The following is a 21,518-nucleotide window of genomic DNA, read 5'->3' on the forward strand; positions in this document are numbered from 1 at the left end:
AGCAATCATTGGATACAATTTTGCTTTTATAGTAATGATATACTTTGAACCCATGATAAACCCACATCTTTTAAAATTGTTATTTGCACAATTTCTAATAATTTTATCCTGTTTAATTTTTTAACTAATATGATTATTTGTTCTTCCCTACATTATACCAAGAAATAGATAAGAGAAGAAATCACCAGAAATGATCAACTGTCAAAGAAATAGTTACTTAAAGAATCACAAAGTTTGAGAAGTTGTATATGTTGAAAGCTAGAAACTTTCTTTGGAGTTTATAATTCGTTCCTTCATCTTCACTATCCAACATAATACTCCAGACACATCTGACTTTATTGAAAGTGGTTTTTGGTATTTTCATGATGAGATTTAATGAAATAAACACATAATGAAATGCATTTTGATCCACGTTTAGAAAATCACTTTTTTCTATGTTTGTGGAACTGAGTCCAGTTTTTGTATTTCAATAGAGAAGTCAAATTACCATTGGATTGATTATATTTCTTGTTGCTGTGACAAAAATCTTTGACAAAAGAAACTAAAGGTGAAGTGTTTATTTGAGCTCAGGGTTTGAGGATCTGGCCCAGCATGGTGGGAAGTTACAGAAGCAGAAAAGAGATGAATGCTGGCTCTTTCATCACTTCCTACTTTTTATTCCCGACACCAACCTATGGAATGGGTTTAGAGTGGATTTCTCCCTTCAGTTAAACTAATCCAGCAAGTTCTTCTTACACACAGCCAAAGATTTCTTTCCTTAGTGATTCTAAGTCCAGTCCATTTGGAAATCATAATTAACCATTATAACCTTTAGTCCAGCCATTTTTAACACTATTGTGAAAATTATGTTTTAAAATTTAAAGTGGAGTTGGCTTGAGTTGCTGTGGCTTTATGATGGAGGGAAAATCTGGCCAATTGATCATAGTATAGCAACATTTGGTTAGATGACTTTTTAATTTTGAGAAATTAGGAATGTGAAAAATACAGCTCTTGCAATTGACTAACTTTAGAAGTACTATATTTACAAGTGCTTTACCTAGGAGTAGTTCATTTATCTTTCAGAATTACCCCAAACAGCAAGTAAATGTTGCCATCAATAATTTAAAAATGGATCATAGAGATGCTAATTTAATTGGTAGTGTGATATCTGGAATGCAGAAGCATCAGATCCAAAGCCCACTCTCTTAACCACTGTACACTGTAATATTTTGTGGAACATACATAATTTTAAAATAAAAGAACCTACAAATTAAAGCTAAAGTTGTTGAGGGCCTATTGGCTTTGCACTGAGAGATGTATTGCTTAGAACTGATCATTTGAACAGCCTTCAAGTAGAAAACCCTGAAGCTTAGAGATTGAAGAATAAGCTCAAGGTTGCAGGTCCAACATGTGGCCGAGCTGAAAAGGCCCTGTTATCTCTGATGATTAAAAGCTCCTATTCATTTTCCACTGTAAGTGGAGTCCTGTGCATTACAAGCTTTAAATGCACAGCCATTCATGTCTTTTGGTTTTGGTCTTCAATTTATTATGCAAAGGAAGTAAAGCTGTCCTCATTACTGTCGTTTCTTTCTCTATCTGTCCAACTAATTTTGATGTAATCACAGGTATCCTGCTCTATGCCTGACAGGTGATGCTTTGCTCTGCATTTCAGTGCACTAGTTTCTCAACTGTGCACTATTTGTTTCTGCTACTCCTCAGGAGGTATTGCATAATGCTTTAGGGTAAACTTCCATTGGTTGCTTCTGACATTTCATAGGTAGAGACCAAGAATGCTTCGGAAATGCCTTCTAGAGAATATGCACAGCAAAGAATAAGTTAAAATATCAATAGTTTTAAAGTTAAGGAAATTCAAGTGGGGACTATGAACTAGGCATTGACCAAGTGATACTTACATATTTGTTTTGTTTTGTATTTGAGACAGAGTCTTGAAAACAGAATAGGTTGGCCTGTAGTTTATTGTGAAGTTGAGTGTAACATTTAACTCCTAATTTGTCTCTAATCTTGAATCCCGGGTGACAGTATATGCCATCATGCTGAGTTTGACTTTTATTTTATATTTAGGTCAGAAACGGTAGGCTACAATTCATGTATACTCATAATATAATAGTCTTTTCTCATTTCCTCAAATATGAAGCCTGCACATTTGAGGTAGATTAATTATATCATGGTAGGATTTAACATAAACAAATCACTATTTAGCACATGAAGACATTTTGGTTCACTAATGCTATGGAATGAATGCATTTTTGCATATTTTGCTTTTGTTAATGGATTTTTTTAATGTTTTGAGAAAATTAGGCATGATTACTGTACTTATGAAATTACCATTCCTCCTTTTCTCCTTTCACCTTTTCCCATGTACCTTCCAATACACTTTAAAATTTATGAGTTCATTATTACTGTTATTTATATACGTTTGTTTACTTATATGTGTGTGTATATATACATATAGCATAAATATACACATACAACTTACTGAGTTCCTTCATTGTTGCTTATATGTGCAAGTGTTTAAGACTTGCCAGTTGGACCTGAATAAATTATTAGAGTTCTTGTCCCTAGAGAAAACTAATTTTCCCTCTCAGCAGTTTAGTTCTTTCTCTAGGAATGGGACCTTGTGAAATTTCCACCTTCTGTATTGGGCCATCAGTCAATGCTGTCGTGGTACAGGTCTTGTTTAGGCAGCCATACTGTTGATATTTCATAGATGCAGCTTTCCTCTCATGTCTAGAAAACGCTGTTTAGTAGCTGCTACTTTGATTTGCTAATGTTATGAAATAAATGTATTTTAGATAATCTCTAGAATATATGTCAGAGCTTTTCATCGCTCATGAAATCGTTGCTGAGTTGATAAAACTAGTCACCTTTATTAGATAAAGCTCTAAGCCTGGAATTTCAATCAGATTTGTCAAGCAACAAGGTACTTTATACAAGTAGTTGTCAGTAGTGCCCCTTTTAGAACATGTTAAATTTCCAAAGTACGCCACAGTCACATCGTACAAAAGCATTTCTAGGACAAAAGAAAAGGCTGAGAGAGCCTTTCTGGTTTTCCAGAGCATTGCTCAGACTAAACATTCCCAGGTGACAATGCTGTGCCCTCCTTAGCTCAGCTGTGTTCACTCATAAAGCTGATGAAGGAGATGCCTCTGTGTCTCTCCCATCTCAGAGATTGCAAGCATAGGACCTGCATATCAAAACAGACCAGTAAGCACTATGGATTCTTGTGGATTTAATACCTAAGAGCCTCTTCTGAAAGGTTTGAGAGTTGAGGTTAATTTCTTGCCAAACGTCTGACTCTGAGATAGAGCCAATATTCCACATATGATATCTCATGTTCTAGTTTTATTGTAAAATCAAATTATCTTGAGAGAACTTAAGCCAATTGGATAATTATTTCTAAATGAAAAGATAATTGAACCCGCTTCTACAACTTTATTTCAACCTGCTTCCCTAATTGTGAAATATTTGTCATTTTTACAGTAAAATTTCAATGGCCCTGTGAGATGGGCACTATTAATTACTGTATTAATTATCTTAAAGAAGAGGAAAAGTCACAGTCATTTAAAGAAAACTGGGTATAAGTTTCAATAAAATCAAATTGTGTTTTGTTCTACTTTGTTATTTTATTTATGATGTAGTACAGTATTCCATTAAAAATATTTCTTTAGTGATATGTGTTAGATACTGGGGTTGTCTGGAATGTCTCAGGTGGGGCACCCTTTACTTTTCTTGGCCACCTCTATGCCAGAGAGCCAGCCATTAAGAGAGAACTATAATACTTCCTTTATGGTGTTGGGAATAAACTATCTGGGTAAGTAGGAGGCAAGGTTTTATAGACAGGGTTTGAGGTTGTTCAGAAATCAGAGGAGTTTTTACAGTGGCAATGCATGTTACAGAGGTCAAAATAAGAGCAAGATGTCAAGAGAAGATAGACAGGAGTTATTGCTGAGAAGTGCAGTCTGTGAACTTCTTTTTTTTTTTGAGACAGGGTTTCTCTGTGGTTTTGGAGCCTGTCCTGGAACTAGCTCTTGTAGACCAGGCTGGTCTCGAACTCACAGAGATCCGCCTGCCTCTGCCTCCCGAGTGCTGGGATTAAAGGCGAGCGCCACCACCGGCCGGCTAGTCTGTGAACTTCTTACTAGGTAACCACAAACTTACACTGAAAATTGATGCCTGGAAGACCACGCAAGGTCTGCCATTAAATCAGAACATTGAGAGGCAGGGACCAGGAATAAAGCCACAGACTACACAGATTAAGACTTCCAGCACAAGGACTTTGGATAAGTTCTGTGATAGATACTTCCCTAGCATGCATGAGCTAAGAGTTCAAGTCTCACCAAGGAAAACAAATGTTTAGGGAGTACTGTTTAGGTTGGCCACATGGTTTGGCCTTTTAGAAAAGTTCCATCTGTGATATTGTTGAATTTCAGAATTCCAGGGAGAGACAGATTGCATCTAAGTGGTCAAACTAAGGATCCTTGACAGTTGTGCAATGCCTGCTCTACTTGACCTTGTTATACTGTGAACCAAAATCTGCACTTTGTCAGACATTTTGCTGCAGTTTCTCAATATGGGTGTTTTCAACATTGTGTCTTGTTTATTTTCATACAGCTTTGTTTGAATATGCCTTGCTTCTCCTGGCTGTGCAAAAGGGAAAACAGTATTTGAGCCCCCTTATCTGTGCATCTCAAAGCATGGGTAACAAGGAATTCTTCATGCCCAGTGTTTGTGTATGCAAATACACTATTGGTAAAGTTAAAATTAGAAATAGGGAACAATAAAAAAATAAAAACAACTAATAATAAAAAGAGTTACAATACCACATGCTAATTAAGGGAATTCGACTTTTCTCTCTCTCCCTTTCTTGTCTGTCTGTCTGTCTATCTATCTATCTATCTATCTATCTATCTATGTATCTATCTCCTTCTTTCTACATCTTTCTGATTAAAGATAATATTTTTTCAGACAAAGGATGATTATAAATGAAATGGTGAAAAGGTAAGCCATGAATAAGAGGGTGCTTTTTAATAGGGATCTTCTATTCATGGTTAACAATGATAGGAAATCACCCAAGACTAGAATCTGGAAGTAACAAGAGGAGTTTTGAGAACAATTTCCTAGCTTGAAATGTAGTCAAAATACAGTTTGATTTCTTAGATAAGTAAGATGTTGAGTTTTGTGGTTCATAGGCATTTCTGTGGGTTCATAGCCAACCTTGGGACATGGTGACACAGAGCTGCATTCTGCCAAGTTTGTATTTGAGGATTACGAAGTTTTTTAAGAAAAAGAAATCTCATAATACTCAGGGTTTGCAGTTTGGGGCTGAATGATGTTGAGAGCTACTCTGAGGAAAACATGGCATGTGGTCTGCAAATTAGACACCCTGCTGAAGATTCCAGAATAAACTAGAAAGTTCAACCATAGTAACCTGAGACTTTTCAATTTCCCTGTGTGTTTAGGTAAATCTGGAGTTTGGATTATCTTCTGCAGTTAATTCAATGGCAATCATCATTTTTAGTACAGGTAGCCATTCTTCATATTTTCTTTGGCTATTTTTCTAGAATTGATTGTGACATTATTAAAGGAATAGCAAGATTCACTCACCAAAATTCTAAACAAAGCATGCATAGTAGTTGCACATCAAATAACCATGAATTCATTTACATTATTGAAGGTGGTTCAATCTTTGGCCATCAAACAGAAGCCCTGTATTAGTCATGTTATCTGAGAAATTGCCTTTAAGATACACCTTTGGTATTACAGAATTAGCAATTGTACATGATTTAGTTTTCTAGATGTAATTACATGCATGGTTTTAATGTACTCAAGTCTTATCATGAAAGAATGTCTCTAAAAACTATTAATAGCAATAATAATTTAGAAAAAATACACAATCTGTTTTTTTTTCAAGATTAATAAGGGTGCAAAATTTTCCAGGAAAGAGTGGTAAAGATAAATACTTTTACTAAAATTTGTAGGCAATTGATAAATAATGTCATTGAGAGTTTGTTTCTAAGGAGAAGAAAAGGGCAGTACTGTGGGTGATCAAACTTTAGTCCTTGGACATACTAGACAAATGTTCTCCCTGCCTATCGCTCCAGCCCTGCCCCTTATTTTTAAATGGTTATTTTCTATGTCTATGTCATATTCACTGTACAAAGAAATGGTTTTTTGAGTTAGTACTATGAACGTTAATAATCTCATAGGATTAATAAAAAGGTTTGTATAATAAAAATATACTTGTGTTGAAAACAAGGCAATAGACCATTAGGCCACTAGATAGTTGTTAATAATAAAGGTCCATAGTAAGGTTTCACTGAAAGGGAAAGAGTTATTATTGTAGACTTTTCTTTTTTAAAGCATTCCAAAATACATAAGGCTATTTTTAACTATTTGGATAACTGAAATATAATATAAATTGAAAAATATCTTTAAAATTTTATTAATTTTTAAAAGAAAGAAAAATACAAGGGCTGGAGAGAGGCACATACTAGTCTTGCAACAGACCAAAGTTTGTTTCCCAACATCTACCTTGGTTGCTTACAACAGCCTGTACCTCCCAATTCTATGAAGACCAGATGCCTCTGGTCTCCTTGGACACAATAACTCACATATACATACTCAACTGTATACACGGAAACTTACACATAATGGAAAATAAACAGACATTAAAATAATAAGGATATTTACTTTTATATATTGAATAATATCTGGTTTTTAATAATTCATAGTTTATAGTAATGAATAGTTCAAATAATGCATAGCTTCATGGCTAGCTATCTTAACTTTTAGGAAGGTAGGTGTATACTAACATTTTGAGGGTTAATACAATGTACTTGCTCTGGAAGTTTAACCAGTAATCTTAGATTAAGTTGTAAATGAATTTTGAAGAAGTAAAAGAAGTTGAAGATATATGTTTGCTTCCATGAGTACAGATGATTTTGACATGAGAATTATTTAGGAAGTTTTATGGAATCCTTACACAATCCAAACAAGGTGAGGAGAGACACAGGCTTTCAACATGGGGATATCCCAGATTATCTGAAAAATGTCATTTGCTTTCCTTTTGATGGTTCTCTCCAATTCTATAGTCACCATTGAAGGCATGGACCCCCTGTTCTAACACACACAGAAGAACTGGAAAACTGGGATAACTTTTCATCACACCAATCCAATGTGAACTGAAAACTGCAAAAAAATAATTAAGAAAATGAGTTTGAGACCAGCCTGGTCTACAAGAGCTAGTTCCAGGACAGGCTCCAAAACCACAGAGAAACCCTGTCTCGAAAAAACCAAAAAAGGAAAGAAAAAAAAAAGAAAATTTGTTAATACTACAAAATTTTCAAGTACTGCCTGATATTTTAATTTAACTTTGATTCATAGAACTTTTCTTCCTACTATGTAGGATCACAGATTTGCTATATTTTGTGGCAGGAATACATAAAGGAATACAATAAATTCGCTTATGCAAAGTGGGAAATTATTTTTAGAATGTAGCATTTTGTTTCCTAATATAATCAGTAGTAATATTTGTCTTTTGAGACATTTTTAGAATTAGCCATAAATATCAAAACACATGGACAGTATCTTCTATAAAACTGTTTTAAATATTAAAGTGAATCAACTTTGTTTGGTTTACTGTTTAACTGAACAGATGGTAATGGTTTTGATACAATTAAATTCTCTTTTTCTTTTTTTTATCCCCCCCCCCACTCGTGGGGTAAAAATAATGCAGTAATACAGAGCTTCTGTGCCTACATTGTCACAGCTGGTCACCAATCAATCTGGATTCACGGTACAGTGATGCTAGCACATGTTGACCAGGGGCCAAATCTGATTGGATTGTATTTTTCAGCAGTGGTTCACATCAAAAGAAATAAGGTACATCTATGGTAGCAACTGACAGCCTAGGATAACACAACTGTCATTAATCAAACCTGGCAACAATGGCATCCTTCGCATACATCCAAGTCATGCGGATTTCATAAGGAAAATCATCTTGTTTCTAATAAAACTGCCTCATCAGAAATATTCTTCATCTGTTTCATCTTCTCTTTTTAATTAAGATAGTCAGTGCTACTATTATATGCCATGCATATGTAAAATTTCACTATACCGATAAGTGGTTTTATATCAAAGCAAGCGCAACTCATTTAAAGTGTATCCTAGACTAAGCAAAGGCAGCTAAAAACAAATTGAAGTATCTCTGACTGAGAAAAGAAATGTAACAACTTATGTGTAGATTAATATATAATCATACAGTTTTTATAGTTATGCTTATTAAAAAGTATGGGCATTGTTACTTTTGAGAAAACCCTGGATGAATAATCAACATAATACGTTACCTGATATTCAAGTGTAAGAAGCAGCAAACATATCAAACAGAAAGGTAGACTCTTTGCATTCTTAGAAATTTTCTGATAGTGGCTCACAATCCTGTTTACACCTAGACAACAGCAAAATCAGCCTTTTATTTAAAGTCACATCAGGAAATAGGCATTTTCTACAAGTTGTTTATCATCTTTCTGTCACATGTGGAAACATCACAAAGAACTTAAATGGAAGTATTATGGTTAAGTTGTATTATCAGCTTGACACAGTCCAGAATCCTGTGGGAAGAGATTCTCAATGAAGGATTGTCTTCATCAGGTTGGCCTGTGAGCATGATAGTGGAAGTTGTTTGATTTTGCATTAAGTGAAGTGGGAAGCATCACCCAATAAATATACTCGAAGTGAATGCAAAGAAGTGACAAACTGACCATTAGCATTCACACACCCACTGCTCTCTCTGATTCTGAGGTAACATGACCAATTCTCTCACCTGCTACCTCTATAACTGCCTTGCTGTGACGGTAATGGACTGTAACCTGAAATTCTGAGTAAAAATAATTCCTTTATATTGTTGCCTATGTCAAGTAAATGCTTAAGAGAAAACATAAATAATTTTTCCCTGCATATGAAATTATCTCAGATGTATGATTCCGATCAATGATGTAGCAGGAGGATACTTCTGAAATTATAGTTATCTATATTTATACATTAATTTTTAAATTGCTATATAATACATTTACTCAACAGCTCTTTATATTGTTACTCTTTTGTGCTTTTTTAGCTTAAAATTTATCTTAAACTGTAAACATAAGCCATCCTTATAGAGAAGCATTGTAACCTTGAAGCCATTCACATTTAAATAGCATTCATATTAGCAGAAAACAATGCATTAATTGTACATCTCTTGAGTTTTTGTATGTATAATATATAGCTATCATAAATTATATTTTCCTCAGGCTATACTGTTCTTATATATTTTGCAGTTATAGTTGGTACTCTTTCTGTTGAAACAGACATATTTACTGGAACAATTTTGTTAGTGGGATAATTCATATTCAAAAATTTTAAATGCTTTGTCCACCATTAGAAACACAGAGTGACCCCGTTATTTGACCATTAAGTTCCCAAGTCTGTGCTTTAAAGGACTTGTATAAATTTTGAAAGTTTTGTGATTAACAGTATGATGAGAACATTTGGTGAAACAGATAAGATGACCCCTTCTCTGATAAAGGCAACAATGAAAACTCGAAAACTCCATGTAGTTCTAAGTTATACAGAATCATTAACAGGTATCTGCTTTTCAAGGGGGAAGTAGCTGTATTTCTTTTTGGTGAAATTACAGAAGTTTTCAAACACAGAGAGTGAATAAGCCTTTCTTAAAGTCTTAAATCATGGTAAACAGGAAGAATTCCAAGGTCAATATGTTATTAGAAAAGTCAAAAGACAAAGGAGCTGGGGTGGACCAAGCCTCTGATATAGTTGGATGAAAGACATTTCTTTTTGCCATGCCAGTGTACATAATGTAAAACTGTCACTAGTAGAGATAAGGTTGGTTTGTTGTAGTTGTTGTTAGAAGTAGAACACACCTAATTACAATGCTATTTTGTTGAGTGGAGTTTTTGCCCCACCTGGTCCCACAGCCGTTCAGAACCCCCCCAAAAAAGTCACAGAGATTTACATTTAATTGTAAACTGGTTGCCTATTAGCTCGGTCTTTCTTATTAACAACTCTTGCGTCTTACATTAACCCAGAATTCTTGTACCATGTGGCTTGGTTCTTTTATATTTAGGCATTCTCATCTTTCTTCTTCTGCCTCTGGGTGATGACTGCAGACTGAGCCTTTCCTCTTCCCATAATTTTCCTGTTCTGGTTACCCTCCCTATACTTCCTGCCTGACTACTGGCCAATCATCAATTTATTAAACCAGTACAAGAGGCAAATCTTTACAGGTTACAGGACCATTGTACCAAAATACTGTTTGAAACCAGTTGAAAAAGGTATAAAGTTCATTTAACACTTAAAAAGCTCAAGTAGAATGATTGGGATTCCAGGTACCAACTGAGTAAGTTTGAGAGTCTGGGCTACATGAGAGCCTGCCCTAACAAAAAAAATTAGTCAGAGAAACAAACAAACAAACAGAAACCAAAGGAAAGAGAGAGAGATCCAGGCTAGACTTGTGTATCAATTCTTAAAACAACAGAATGTCCCAAAAAGTATCCAACATACACAATCAACTAAAACAATTTTTTGGAAACATTGATACAACTGTGAATCATTGAAAAAGAAAAACAGAATAAATTATCACAAGCTACCAGAAAAGAAAATGTTTGAAAAACAGTGAAAATTGAGAGGCAAGATCAGAAGAGTGGATTTCTGATCGTATTCTTGTCTTGTTTGTCTGTTAACTTGGAATCTTACAGCAATATCATCCCATGGCAAGGCACCCCCAACTTGCTCCAGCAAATCATGTTAATGTTATATGCTGTAAACTTATTTTGAAATAATCTGTTATTTTCTAAATTTAAGAAATGAACCATTATGAATAAGTGTGGGCTATACATTTCCTAAACTGGCGTCAAGTCCAGTTTTAGTGTTCATATAGGTAGTTGGAAAAAAAAAAACAAAGACAAAAACCACTTCCCTTATTTATTATTTTGATCAATGTTTATTTTGTCAACTTTTCAATATAGAAAACAAATATTTCTTCTTTTAATATAGTTTAAGTTTCATGTATTCATATTGTCTAAATATTATAGAGTGATTAACTTACAAAATAATAAATCATAAGTGACCCACAGCAAAAATATGTAGTATTTTCATTTATAGTGGAGAGTTATGAAGGACAGGACAAATTGGAAAGCCTGTCTTTGATAGCTTCAAAGAATAAAATGCTGTATATATGTAAAATGAATGGGTAACTGACAAGCAACTAGTGATCGTTTATAAAATGAATGATCTTAGTTTTAGTAATTTTTGTGTAAATGAGCTTAATTTTGTTGCTAGATGTAAATTGTATCACAAAAAAGAGATAAATGAAGATTACTGCCTGTATGCTATTATCTCTATGACTGATGCTATTTAATGATGCTGTTTCCTATTCTACACAGGTATGATATCAAAGATGACTATACCCTGAGAATTAAGAAGGCCATGAGTACAGATGAAGGTACCTATATGTGTATCGCTGAGAATCGGGTGGGAAAAGTGGAAGCATCTGCTACCCTCACTGTCCGAGGTAAGAGACTTAAAGCGTCAAAGAAAATTGAACCAGGAGCCTAATATTTTGTCCAATTGGTAAGTTCATGCCTGCTCAAAATAGTAGGGGCTCTTGGGCATGGTAGCCCACACCTGTTATCTTAACACACAAGAAGTAACCACAGAGGGATCACAAATGCAAAGTATGCCTTGGGGTCTACATAGCGAGAGTGTTTCAGAGAAAAGGAATATATTATACTTAGTATTATAAAAAATACTCAGGTGTTTTTGCATTAATTGAAATGAAATGACTGCTTTAATGGATCATTCCTTTTTCTTTCCCTCCCTTCCTTCCTTCCTTCCTTCCTTCCTCTTTCCCTCTCTCCCTCCCTCCCTTCTTTCTTCCTTCCTTCCTTCCTTCCTTCCTCTTTCCCTCTCTCCCTCCTTCCAGCCCTCTCTTCTTTCCTTCTTTTCTTCCTTCCTTTCTTTCTTGAATCCACAAAAGAAATTTACTTCCAAATGCAATGACCAGCTCTGAACTAGTGTTTAGTTAAATCTCAGTGTAATAATAAACTAATTCAGACAATAGTCAGTTCTGTCTGCTAAATGGTCCACCACATCTGGTGGTGGACATGTGTAACCTTGCTCACATCCAATCAGAAATACTAACGATTGCCTCAGAACTGGGACTGAATTGATTCTCCTTTCTTGCTTGGGGATGGCTGCCAAAATTGCTGTTGAGAGACTGACTTACATTTCTCTTGACATGCCAGCTTGAACTTAAGAACACAAAGAATCCATTCTATGACCACAAATAACATTTGCATGTGCCTATATTCAAGCTCAAGCTTCTCAAGTTCTCTTCTGTTTAGAATTATGGTTGCTGGAGAGGTTTTAGGCAATTATGTCTCAGTTTGATACTACTATATTCACCCAACTGCAGGAGCTATTGGCACCAATGCCTCCATGGAGACTGTATGAGCCTCATCCCCCTACATAACAGGATTAATGCGTCCTGTACCTTTGAACATAAGAGTAGATTCTTTTCAAGATTCCCATTTGGTTTTAAATCCTCAAGATCTCCAATATATGATCTCTGAATTTTATACAGCAGAAGATATTAAGATATTACAATTGTCTCTAGGTCTGTGTTGTGAAGATCCACTAACTGGCAGCACTTAAGCATTTCCCTGGTGTTGCCTTCTCATTTAACAAACAAAACAAGCTAAACAAGATGAAGGGAGCTGTCTGGGTTTATACTAGTGATTTGTGGAGAAGTCAGAGCAAGCACTCACTTTCTCCCATCATGAGACAATGCTCTGGCCTTTTCACATAGGTAAAATTACTTTGCGGTGTTATGTGCTATCAGAGATAATGATGGATGAGCCCAAACTGGAGAGGCTTTAGCTGGTACAATCCAGTTTCCAGGATTCTTCCCAGTTCCAACTCCTTTCTAGTAGTACTCTGAGTGTGTCTGATATTTGTCCTTCTGTATAGCCAGGAAATCCCTGTAAAAACAGTGCTAGGGTTGGGCTAGCACCAAGCAGTGCGGTTGGTTTAACTGTTTATGGGATGCCTCACTCAAAATCTCCTTTTTGTAGTTAGTACATACACTGACAAACAAAACCACAATACGCTAAAGATCTTTACTGATGAGAGTCTTTGATACCTAGCAAATCTCTATCATACCTTCTCTCAAACCTACTGTAATATGACTTGAAGTGATACATCTAGTCAAAACATATTGTTGAAATAATTTAGTATATACATGATTACTGGAAGCTTTCAAATTCTAATATATTCTATGCTGTCCTTTCAATATATATTTAAGATATATCAGGCTAATAATAGCTTCTAGTTCATAAAAAATTTAAGAGTATTATGGCACAATGGAAAGTTCAACAGCGTAAAATAGGGGTTTAAATTGTTGCTTGTATATTTTTAATTTCATTAATTTTATACAAAGAGGGGTCTAGAGATGCATGCCTAGAGAGACACTGAGGCAGGGGAACTGTAACAAATTGGAGGCCAGTCTGAGCTACACAGTGAGTCTCAAGAAATATGGGCTACACAGTGAGACTGTTTTTAACTCTGTTTTAATACAAGTAAAACCCAATCAAAAAAGCAGACAAGCATTGCTGTTTTATACTATCACTGATTCTAATATATAATAATTACAAGTGGTAAAGACAGAGTGGATGAAGATTGTAAAATATGGTAGTTTGTTTATACATTTTTTATTGTTTCATAAATATGAGTTCTCTGTTTGCATGTTCACTTATACACACTTGAATGGATCAGATGCCATTATTGATAGTTGTGAGCCACCATGAGATTGTTGGCAACTGAACTCAGGACCTCTAGAGACATCTCTCCAGTCTAATTTACTTATATAATTAACAGCAACACACCGACTAATAGTTGATATAGCTGAAAAGCACATCCTAAAAGTTAGGAAGACATAGCTAGTCTTTTTGTTTCTGTCTCTTGCAATGACTTACTGCTCTTAAATGCTGTCGGTTTTGAACTGTTTGCTTTCTGCTAGCTTACCCCTTTATACCGCTAAAACTGTTTAAAATGATGGAATTTCCTGTTTGTCTCAGCATTCAGCACACCAATTTTTTTTAAATTTCTTTTTTTTAAAATATATCTTTTTTTTATTGAGAAAAGGAAAAAAAACAAGTTTCCGCCTTCTCCCAGCCTCCCATTTCCCTCCCCCTCCTCCCACCCTTCTCCCCCTCCTCCCACCTTCTCCCCCTCCCCCCACTCTCTCCCCCTCCCTCTCCAGTCCAAAGAGCAGTCAGGGTTCCCTGCCCTGTGGAAAGTCCAAGGTCCTCCCCCCTCCGTCCATATCTAGGAAGGTGAACATCCAAACTGGCTAGGCTCCCACAAAGCCAGCACATTAAGTAGGATCAAAACCCCGTGCCATTGTCCTTGGCTTCTCATCAGCCCTCACTGCCATGTTCAGAGAGTCCGGTTTTATCCCATGCTTTTTCAGTCACAGTCCAGCTGGCCTTGGTGAGCTCCCAATAGATCAGTTCCACTGTCTCAGTGGGTGGGTGCACCCCTCGTGGTCCCGACTTCTTTGCTCATGTTCTCCCTCCTTCTGCTCCTCATTGGGACCTTGGGAGCTCAGTCCAGTGCTCCAGTGTGGGTCTCTGTCTCAATCTCCATCCATCACCAGATGAAGGTTCTATGGTGATATGCAAGATTTTCGTCAGTATTGCTATAGGATAGGGTCATTTCAGGTTCCCTATCCTCAGCTGCCCAAGGAACTAACTGGGGACATCGCCTTGGGCTCCTGGGAGCCACTCTAGGTTCAAGTCTCTTGCCAACCCTAGGGTGGCTCCCTTAACTAAGAATTGTGGTTCCGTGCTCCCCTATCCAACCTTCCTTTATCCCAATCATCCTTTTTCCCCAAGTTCCCCCCATCCTCCCCTTCTCCCTTTTCTCTCCCCATCTCCCCTTACCCCCATCCCACACCACCCCCAAGATCCCAATTTTTTGCCCAGCAATTTAAGGGAAGCAAATGACTAGCTGTATTTCAAAGGTGGTAACAAAATTCCTGCATCCAGATAAACTGATTTAGAGAGCAATTTGTGAAGTTCACTGACCTTAACTAAGGGAGGTAGTCATGGACACGTCTATAACATGAGCTCTCTGAGTGTTATGAACTCTCCCTATTAAAGAATCATGCTCATTTCTAGACACAATAGAATTGTTTATAGTAACAGAAAGCACTACTAAATCTATGTTTCTCTACAGTGAACTATCTGCGTTCCTGGTGGAATACGGCTATCACAATAGCTTAAGTTATGTGTTCCCAGGTACAGAATACTGTCCCAAGATAGAGGACACTTTTGCTTCCTGCAGAGACATTGCTATGGCACTGTTGAAACTTACCAGTTTTTAGCCTTCTGCCCACCACCCATGAAACGAGAGGCTTTGTCTCATTTCTCTATAGAAGGACGTTGGCAGCAGCTCAGCTGTACCTCATCTTTTACCCTTGCTCAGCTTTGCTCCCACAAGTTTGTGTAAATTAGAAAACAGGTTTAGGGAGTTTAAAGTTCAAGGAATTCATTCAGTCAGGGAAACTTAGGTGAATATTTCATCTGGTAAAAGAGAAATTATGCCACCACACTCATTTGTCTCCAGGTAACAAGCAGGAAGCAAGCATTTGTTCTCTATCCCATATTTTCTCTTCTTTCCAATGGCCCTGTTCTTATTCTCCCAGCACCCCCCCCCCAATTTTTTAGTGGAAACATAGATCCAAACAATTTAGACAGAGTTGGTAGCTCTTGCTTATCAGCATTGTCACTATTTATTTATTAAGTCACAGGTAGCTTATTATTTATGAACCAAATATAATCATTGATTGTATATGATAAAAACATAGCAACTCATGGAAACAAAACTACATACTCCAGTGATAATTTTAAATACATTCATTCTGTTGCTCCATCCAGTTCCACTTCTCAAACACTTTCCCTCTCTCCCAGATTCACTCCCTCCCCATCCCCAGATTCACTCCCTCCCCATCTCCCAGATTCACTCCCTCCCCACCTCCCAGACTCACTCCCTCCCCATATCCCAGATTCACTCCCTCCCCATCTCCCAGACTCACTCCCTCCCCATATCCCAGATTCACTCCCTCCCCATCTCCCAGACTCACTCCCTCCCCATCTCCCAGATTCTCTCCCTCCCCATCTCCCAGATTCACTCCCTCCCCATCTCCCAGACTCACTCCCTCCCCATCTCCCAGATTCACTCCCTCCCCATCTCCCAGATTCACTCCCTCCCCATCTCCCAGAAAAGAGCAGGTTTCCTAGGGTTATCAACCAAACAAGGCACAGCAAGATACATTAAGACCAGGCACAGACCCTTACATAAGACTGGTCGAGGCAATGCCGTAGGAGGAAGAGACTCTTATGAGCAAGTAAAGGAGTCAAAGTCACCCCACTTTCACTGTCAGAATCCATCCAAAACACCAAGCCAACAATGTAGCATATGTGCGAGGAATTATTCTTAAATAGGTAAACTGCCGTGAAAATAATTCGGATAAATCAACTCATCTTTAAAGTATGCTGGGGGATTGAAATGAATGAGGCAAAATTATATGACCAACCCCCAAAATATTCCATTCACAGCCTATTTGCTGACTAAACAAAGGCTGAGAGAATGAGAAAATATGTCAGCTTGTGGATGACACAGATTTCTTTTTACACATGCGTACTCCAAACAAGGAGACTCGGGGTGTTCTATTGGCTTGAGAACTTTCTCAGCTAATTGTTTTCATAATTTGTTGAAAGTTTCAGGTTTAGCATTATATTGGAAGCAAATGTACAAAACTGATACAAAGCATTGTCTTTTAAAATATGATTTATGTATTTTTAAAAGACCAGCAAGCCTTTAAGTGGTTTCTTCTCTGATTTGTAGCTTGTAGATGAATTTGAGTGTTTGTGTCCCCATGGTTTGAATTTGTCATTCAACTAAGGCAGCAACTTCAAAATAAGGGTTAAATAATATTAATAAATCTTTGAAGAACAATGTAATGTGCAGTAAATTATTATTGAAAAACATGTTTTACCATTAAGACATGCTGTGGGGATAGCTCACACTGCAAGGTTAATGGGGGTAAAATTATGACTTTTATTTTCTGTGTCTATTTCATTATGCACATAAATGATATGTTCAGCCTTTCTCTTGGTTGTTTTATTACAATGAGGTCAACTGACCCAAGAGGCCATGTCCATTTTAATCCATTTAATTCTGGAACACATTTGAGTTTAATTTGCTGATTTTGAAGACATCCACCTGCTGATTTTCATGACGGAATGTTGCTATGGAAAATATGCAGCTTTACTGTGATATTTATATAGAAATTGTATCATTATATGAATGTTAGTGCATTGGGGATAGTTTAAAGAGTTTTATAATCAACAATTGAAACCAAAGTCTCTTCAGTCTCTTATTGTGTGTTTGCTTTTTAATTTCAAAAACATGGTAACAAAAAGGTGATCAAAGGAAGCTTGCCATCAAGTATAGATTCATTATCTTCCTTGACAAACAAAATGAAAAAGAAAATAATTAGTAAAAGAACTTGCATCCATAATAATCAAATCAAAAAAATTATTAAGTAATTTGCAAAATGGTTCTTGAAAGAGACATAAAAACAGCAGTTACATTTATGCAAACAGCTTCCCTCATTTCCCAGTTTCTTCATTCACTTGGTGTTAAGGATCTCAATGAACTTACTATATTCCAGTGCAGTAAAGTAAAATGTTTTTGAGATTATTATAAAGTGAACACAAAGTATATTATTTATTTTAACATGAACCCTCACTATGCTTTCTTCTTTTTCATGTCACAGCCTTAGAAGACATATTTCTTAGGGAAGTATATTTGAAAAACAATCTTATATTGTAGCTAAATTAGCACAAATTTCAAAATTGATTTCTTTTTCCTATTTGAAACTCACACAACCAAGGGAAATTATTAGTGGGAGTAAGGAAAAATTTATAATGTCAATCTTATGTCTTTATTTGATTATTCGTCTTGGACCTTTCTACAAATCCCTTTACTTAAGGGTAAAATGGATTGTCCAGCAACCTCCCAATGCCCCCCCACTTTTTATAATAAACATACAATAAAAATATTTATGCCACTGACACAGGAATTTTTTTACTGTTACTATAGTTTTATTATCCTAATTATAAATACTACCATTATAATAGACAGATGTCTTTCAGATATATCTAACTATACTATTATTTTTGGATCTTAGACAAAAATCCAGAATTATGATGAACAGGTTGACTAAATGCAACATATAAAGCATGATCTGAAATGATTTACCTTATCAAGTCCAAAGAATCAACATCAGCAAGATCTATTCATACCTTCTTCTAGAAACTTATTATTATTCTCTAGAGTTATATATGCTGCGGTATGGTTGAATGACATATTGGAAGGAAAGATATATTATATATTCTAATTTTGCAGTTTTATATAGTTAGTTCTTATGAATGGATTTTTTCCTTTTGGATAAAGAAAATCCATATTTTCTAATACTTAATTGTTGCCTTTATATGGTTGTTCATCCATGCTGATTTGAAATTATTTATAAAGAAAATATTAAACGTATGTATGTGTCTTAAAATTTCAGTCATTAAGAGAATGTCCACTTATTGCTTATATATTTTAGTAACTGAAAGTATAATATCATAAAAAAGATATATTTGCTGAAGCATCGGTTTGAAGCTATGCTCACTGAGAGAAAGAATCAACATGTCAGTCACAGCTTCATAATCTATGCCGGAAAAAGGGATAAGTTCAGCGGTGGTTAGGGGGTGGTCAAGTTGAGATCTGCAGGCATGTCTCAACCTATTTGGTGCATGTAACAAATGGAAGATTTCCATGCACGGAAAGCACAGTGGACATAAATTATTGCCTACTGAAAAGTTGTATCAGAAACTTGTCTATATTCCTTGATATAGTTCTGACAAGACATGCTTTAAGATCCAACTGCTGTTTAGTTCAGGTAGTGAGGCCTTATTTCTCAGACATGATGATTGCTTCCTTTTGGCTTGAATAGTTTATCAGTCTGTTCTTAACTTTGAAGTAGCATAAGGATCTTTAACTTGATATCTTTGAAATAAGAACTGAAGTAAGTGCTGACGATAAGACTAAACCTAAATTATTCCTTCAAGTTTCAGCTTTAGGCCTAAGGCTAAAAATAACTTTTACCATAGGATTATGTTTATATCTTTCAGTTGTGTAAGACTTAGGCACCCTGTTCATAATTGAATTATGAGAATGGAAATCACTCTATTGTCCATACTTAAATGTAACATTACACATCATGCATTCTGATAATTTTCTTTTCTTTCTTTTTTTTAATTTCTTTTTTATGTTCTCACCACACCATTGTAATGTCTACAGTTCGCCCTGTTGGTAAGTAGCCATCCTTCTATCCATTTGGCATGGCTTTGCACAGTGCTTCATAATTCATGCATAGTAGCATTTGACAGAATTAAATATATTTATTCACCCATGTTAAAATGCTTCTCGGGGGACTCTCTGCTATAACAGTTGCTCATGGCTTTTCAATTGCGTTGGTAAACCATTTTAGTAATTACTTTCTCGACACAGCAAGGAGTGGGTGTCAGTTTTCTGATAAAATAACATATTGTTAATGATGTAAACCCCTAACTTTTCCTAAGGAGGATGGTATAATACTTCATTTTTTATTGTTTGTACAATATAATAGGCTATGCTTGATATTACTCAAGAGAGAAGTCTATGCATTAAATTGAGATGTTTATTTCTTATTCATCTGCTTCATTTTAAGCCAGTCAGACTCCTCTTTTTTTAGGGTTATTTCTCTTTGTGCCTGCTCATCTGCATTTTGACATAGGCGAAATTTAATAGAAATCTGCTATATGTTTGTTTCAGTGGATTCTTAACCTTAGTGTGGGGGAGTTGGGAGATATGTGTTCTTTGGCATGAAAACAGTGTTTGTGGCTAAATAGCTCATCATTGCTTTGGCTTTGCAAAAATGAATAGCATGCACTTGTAGACATTTAAATGCTACTTATTTGTGCCTGTTTTCATGATGAAATATTTATAAATTCATTAAATTAGCAACCTCAAGCTTAGAATAACTTACCCACGAGTATGTTTAGATAGAAGAAAATTTGTGAGATGAATATATGAATGCATAAAGGCCTGGATAAATGAATGGTTCCAGCAATTTTTTTTTAGAAAAAAATGCCTAAAGTATTTTAATAACTTATTTTGGTTTCATGAATTGTCCATCTAGCTTAAAAACCCTTCATAATATGCTCACCTTGTTGAAATAGGAGCGGTGGGGCTGCGTCCCCAGAACCCCGCGGCCTGCACGGCTAGCTTTACCTGAAATAATTACACGGAAACTGTATTCTTTTAAACACCACTTGACCCATTAGTTCCAGCCTTTTCTTGACTAACTCTCACACCTGGACTAGCCCATTTCTAATAATCTATGTAGCACATGAGCTGGCTTACCAGGAATGATCTTAACCTGCATCTGCCTGGAGTGGGAGAATCATGGCGACTCACTGACTCAGCTTCTTTCTCCCAGCATTCTGTTCAGTCTACTCTGCCTACCTAAATTCTACCCTATCAGAGGCCAAGCAGTTTCTTTATTACTTAACCAATGAAACGACAGATAGAGAGATGACCCTCCTCCATCATCACCTGATGTTGTTGCCATTTGATGTAAATTGATTTAAGCTTATATTTTTCCCTCATTGGATGGAAGACACACAGACACTTATCATAGAGTTTGTTCTTATGTTAATAGCAAATATAGTCATCAAAACTTTGTTTTCTAAATTAGAAGTTCTCATATGCATTTTACTAGCACTCTTTTTCATTCGTGTCTTAATATTCTTACTCCTTACGTCAGATAAGTGCAGAACATCTGTGTGAATGACCTGAGCTTAAGTGGTTCATTGGACCATACATACAACATTTCTATAAACCTCTATTGTCGTACTTCTAGGCCTAGTTTTTGATAAATCGATTGCTTAGCATAGCAACCTTAAATATACTTAAAACTTAATTAATTTAAATAATAACTTGCATTTTTTCTTAAGGCATAATAATTTAACCAATCATACTTTTCAGAATTGATGCTTGAAAATTCAGAACAATAACACTATAATTTTACTGCACATTACTTGAATTTACAGTAATCCATATTAATAATGACAATATAACAATAGATATTTAAAAATAAGAAGAGAATGAATAAAATGGCATAGACTAGGGTTGCTGAGAAGCCAAGGACAATGGCACTGGGTTTTGATCCTACTGCATGTACTCGCTTTGTGGGAGCCTAGATTGTTTGGATGTTCACCTTCCTAGACCTAGATGAAGGGAGGAGGACCTTGGACTGCCCATAGGGCAGGGAACCCTGACTGCTCTTAGGACTGGAGAGGGAGGGGGGA

The 21,518-nt window shown here is 36.0% G+C and overlaps 1 protein-coding gene across 12 annotated transcripts in view; it reads left to right on the forward strand.

Moving 5' to 3' along the window:
- The window catches only part of Robo2 (roundabout guidance receptor 2), a 1,518,906-nt gene that overhangs the window by 1,381,675 nt on the left and 115,713 nt on the right, over nt 1-21,518 (forward strand). For 8 of the 12 annotated variants that reach the window (XM_041678470.1, XM_041678467.1, XM_041678468.1 and 5 more), the window contains 2 exons: nt 11,439-11,566; nt 19,468-19,479. In XM_041678470.1, the coding sequence (XP_041534404.1) occupies nt 11,439-11,566; nt 19,468-19,479 (140 nt within the window). The remainder of the gene's footprint in view (nt 1-11,438; nt 11,567-19,467; nt 19,480-21,518) is intronic. The other 4 variants (XM_041678469.1, XM_041678477.1, XM_041678475.1 and 1 more) reach the window with 1 other exon arrangement.

This window comes from Microtus oregoni, unplaced genomic scaffold (genome assembly GCF_018167655.1).
Source record: "Microtus oregoni isolate MIOR12 unplaced genomic scaffold, Mior012 000030F_ref0000283, whole genome shotgun sequence".
In the NCBI taxonomy this organism is placed as follows: Eukaryota; Metazoa; Chordata; class Mammalia; order Rodentia; family Cricetidae; genus Microtus; species Microtus oregoni.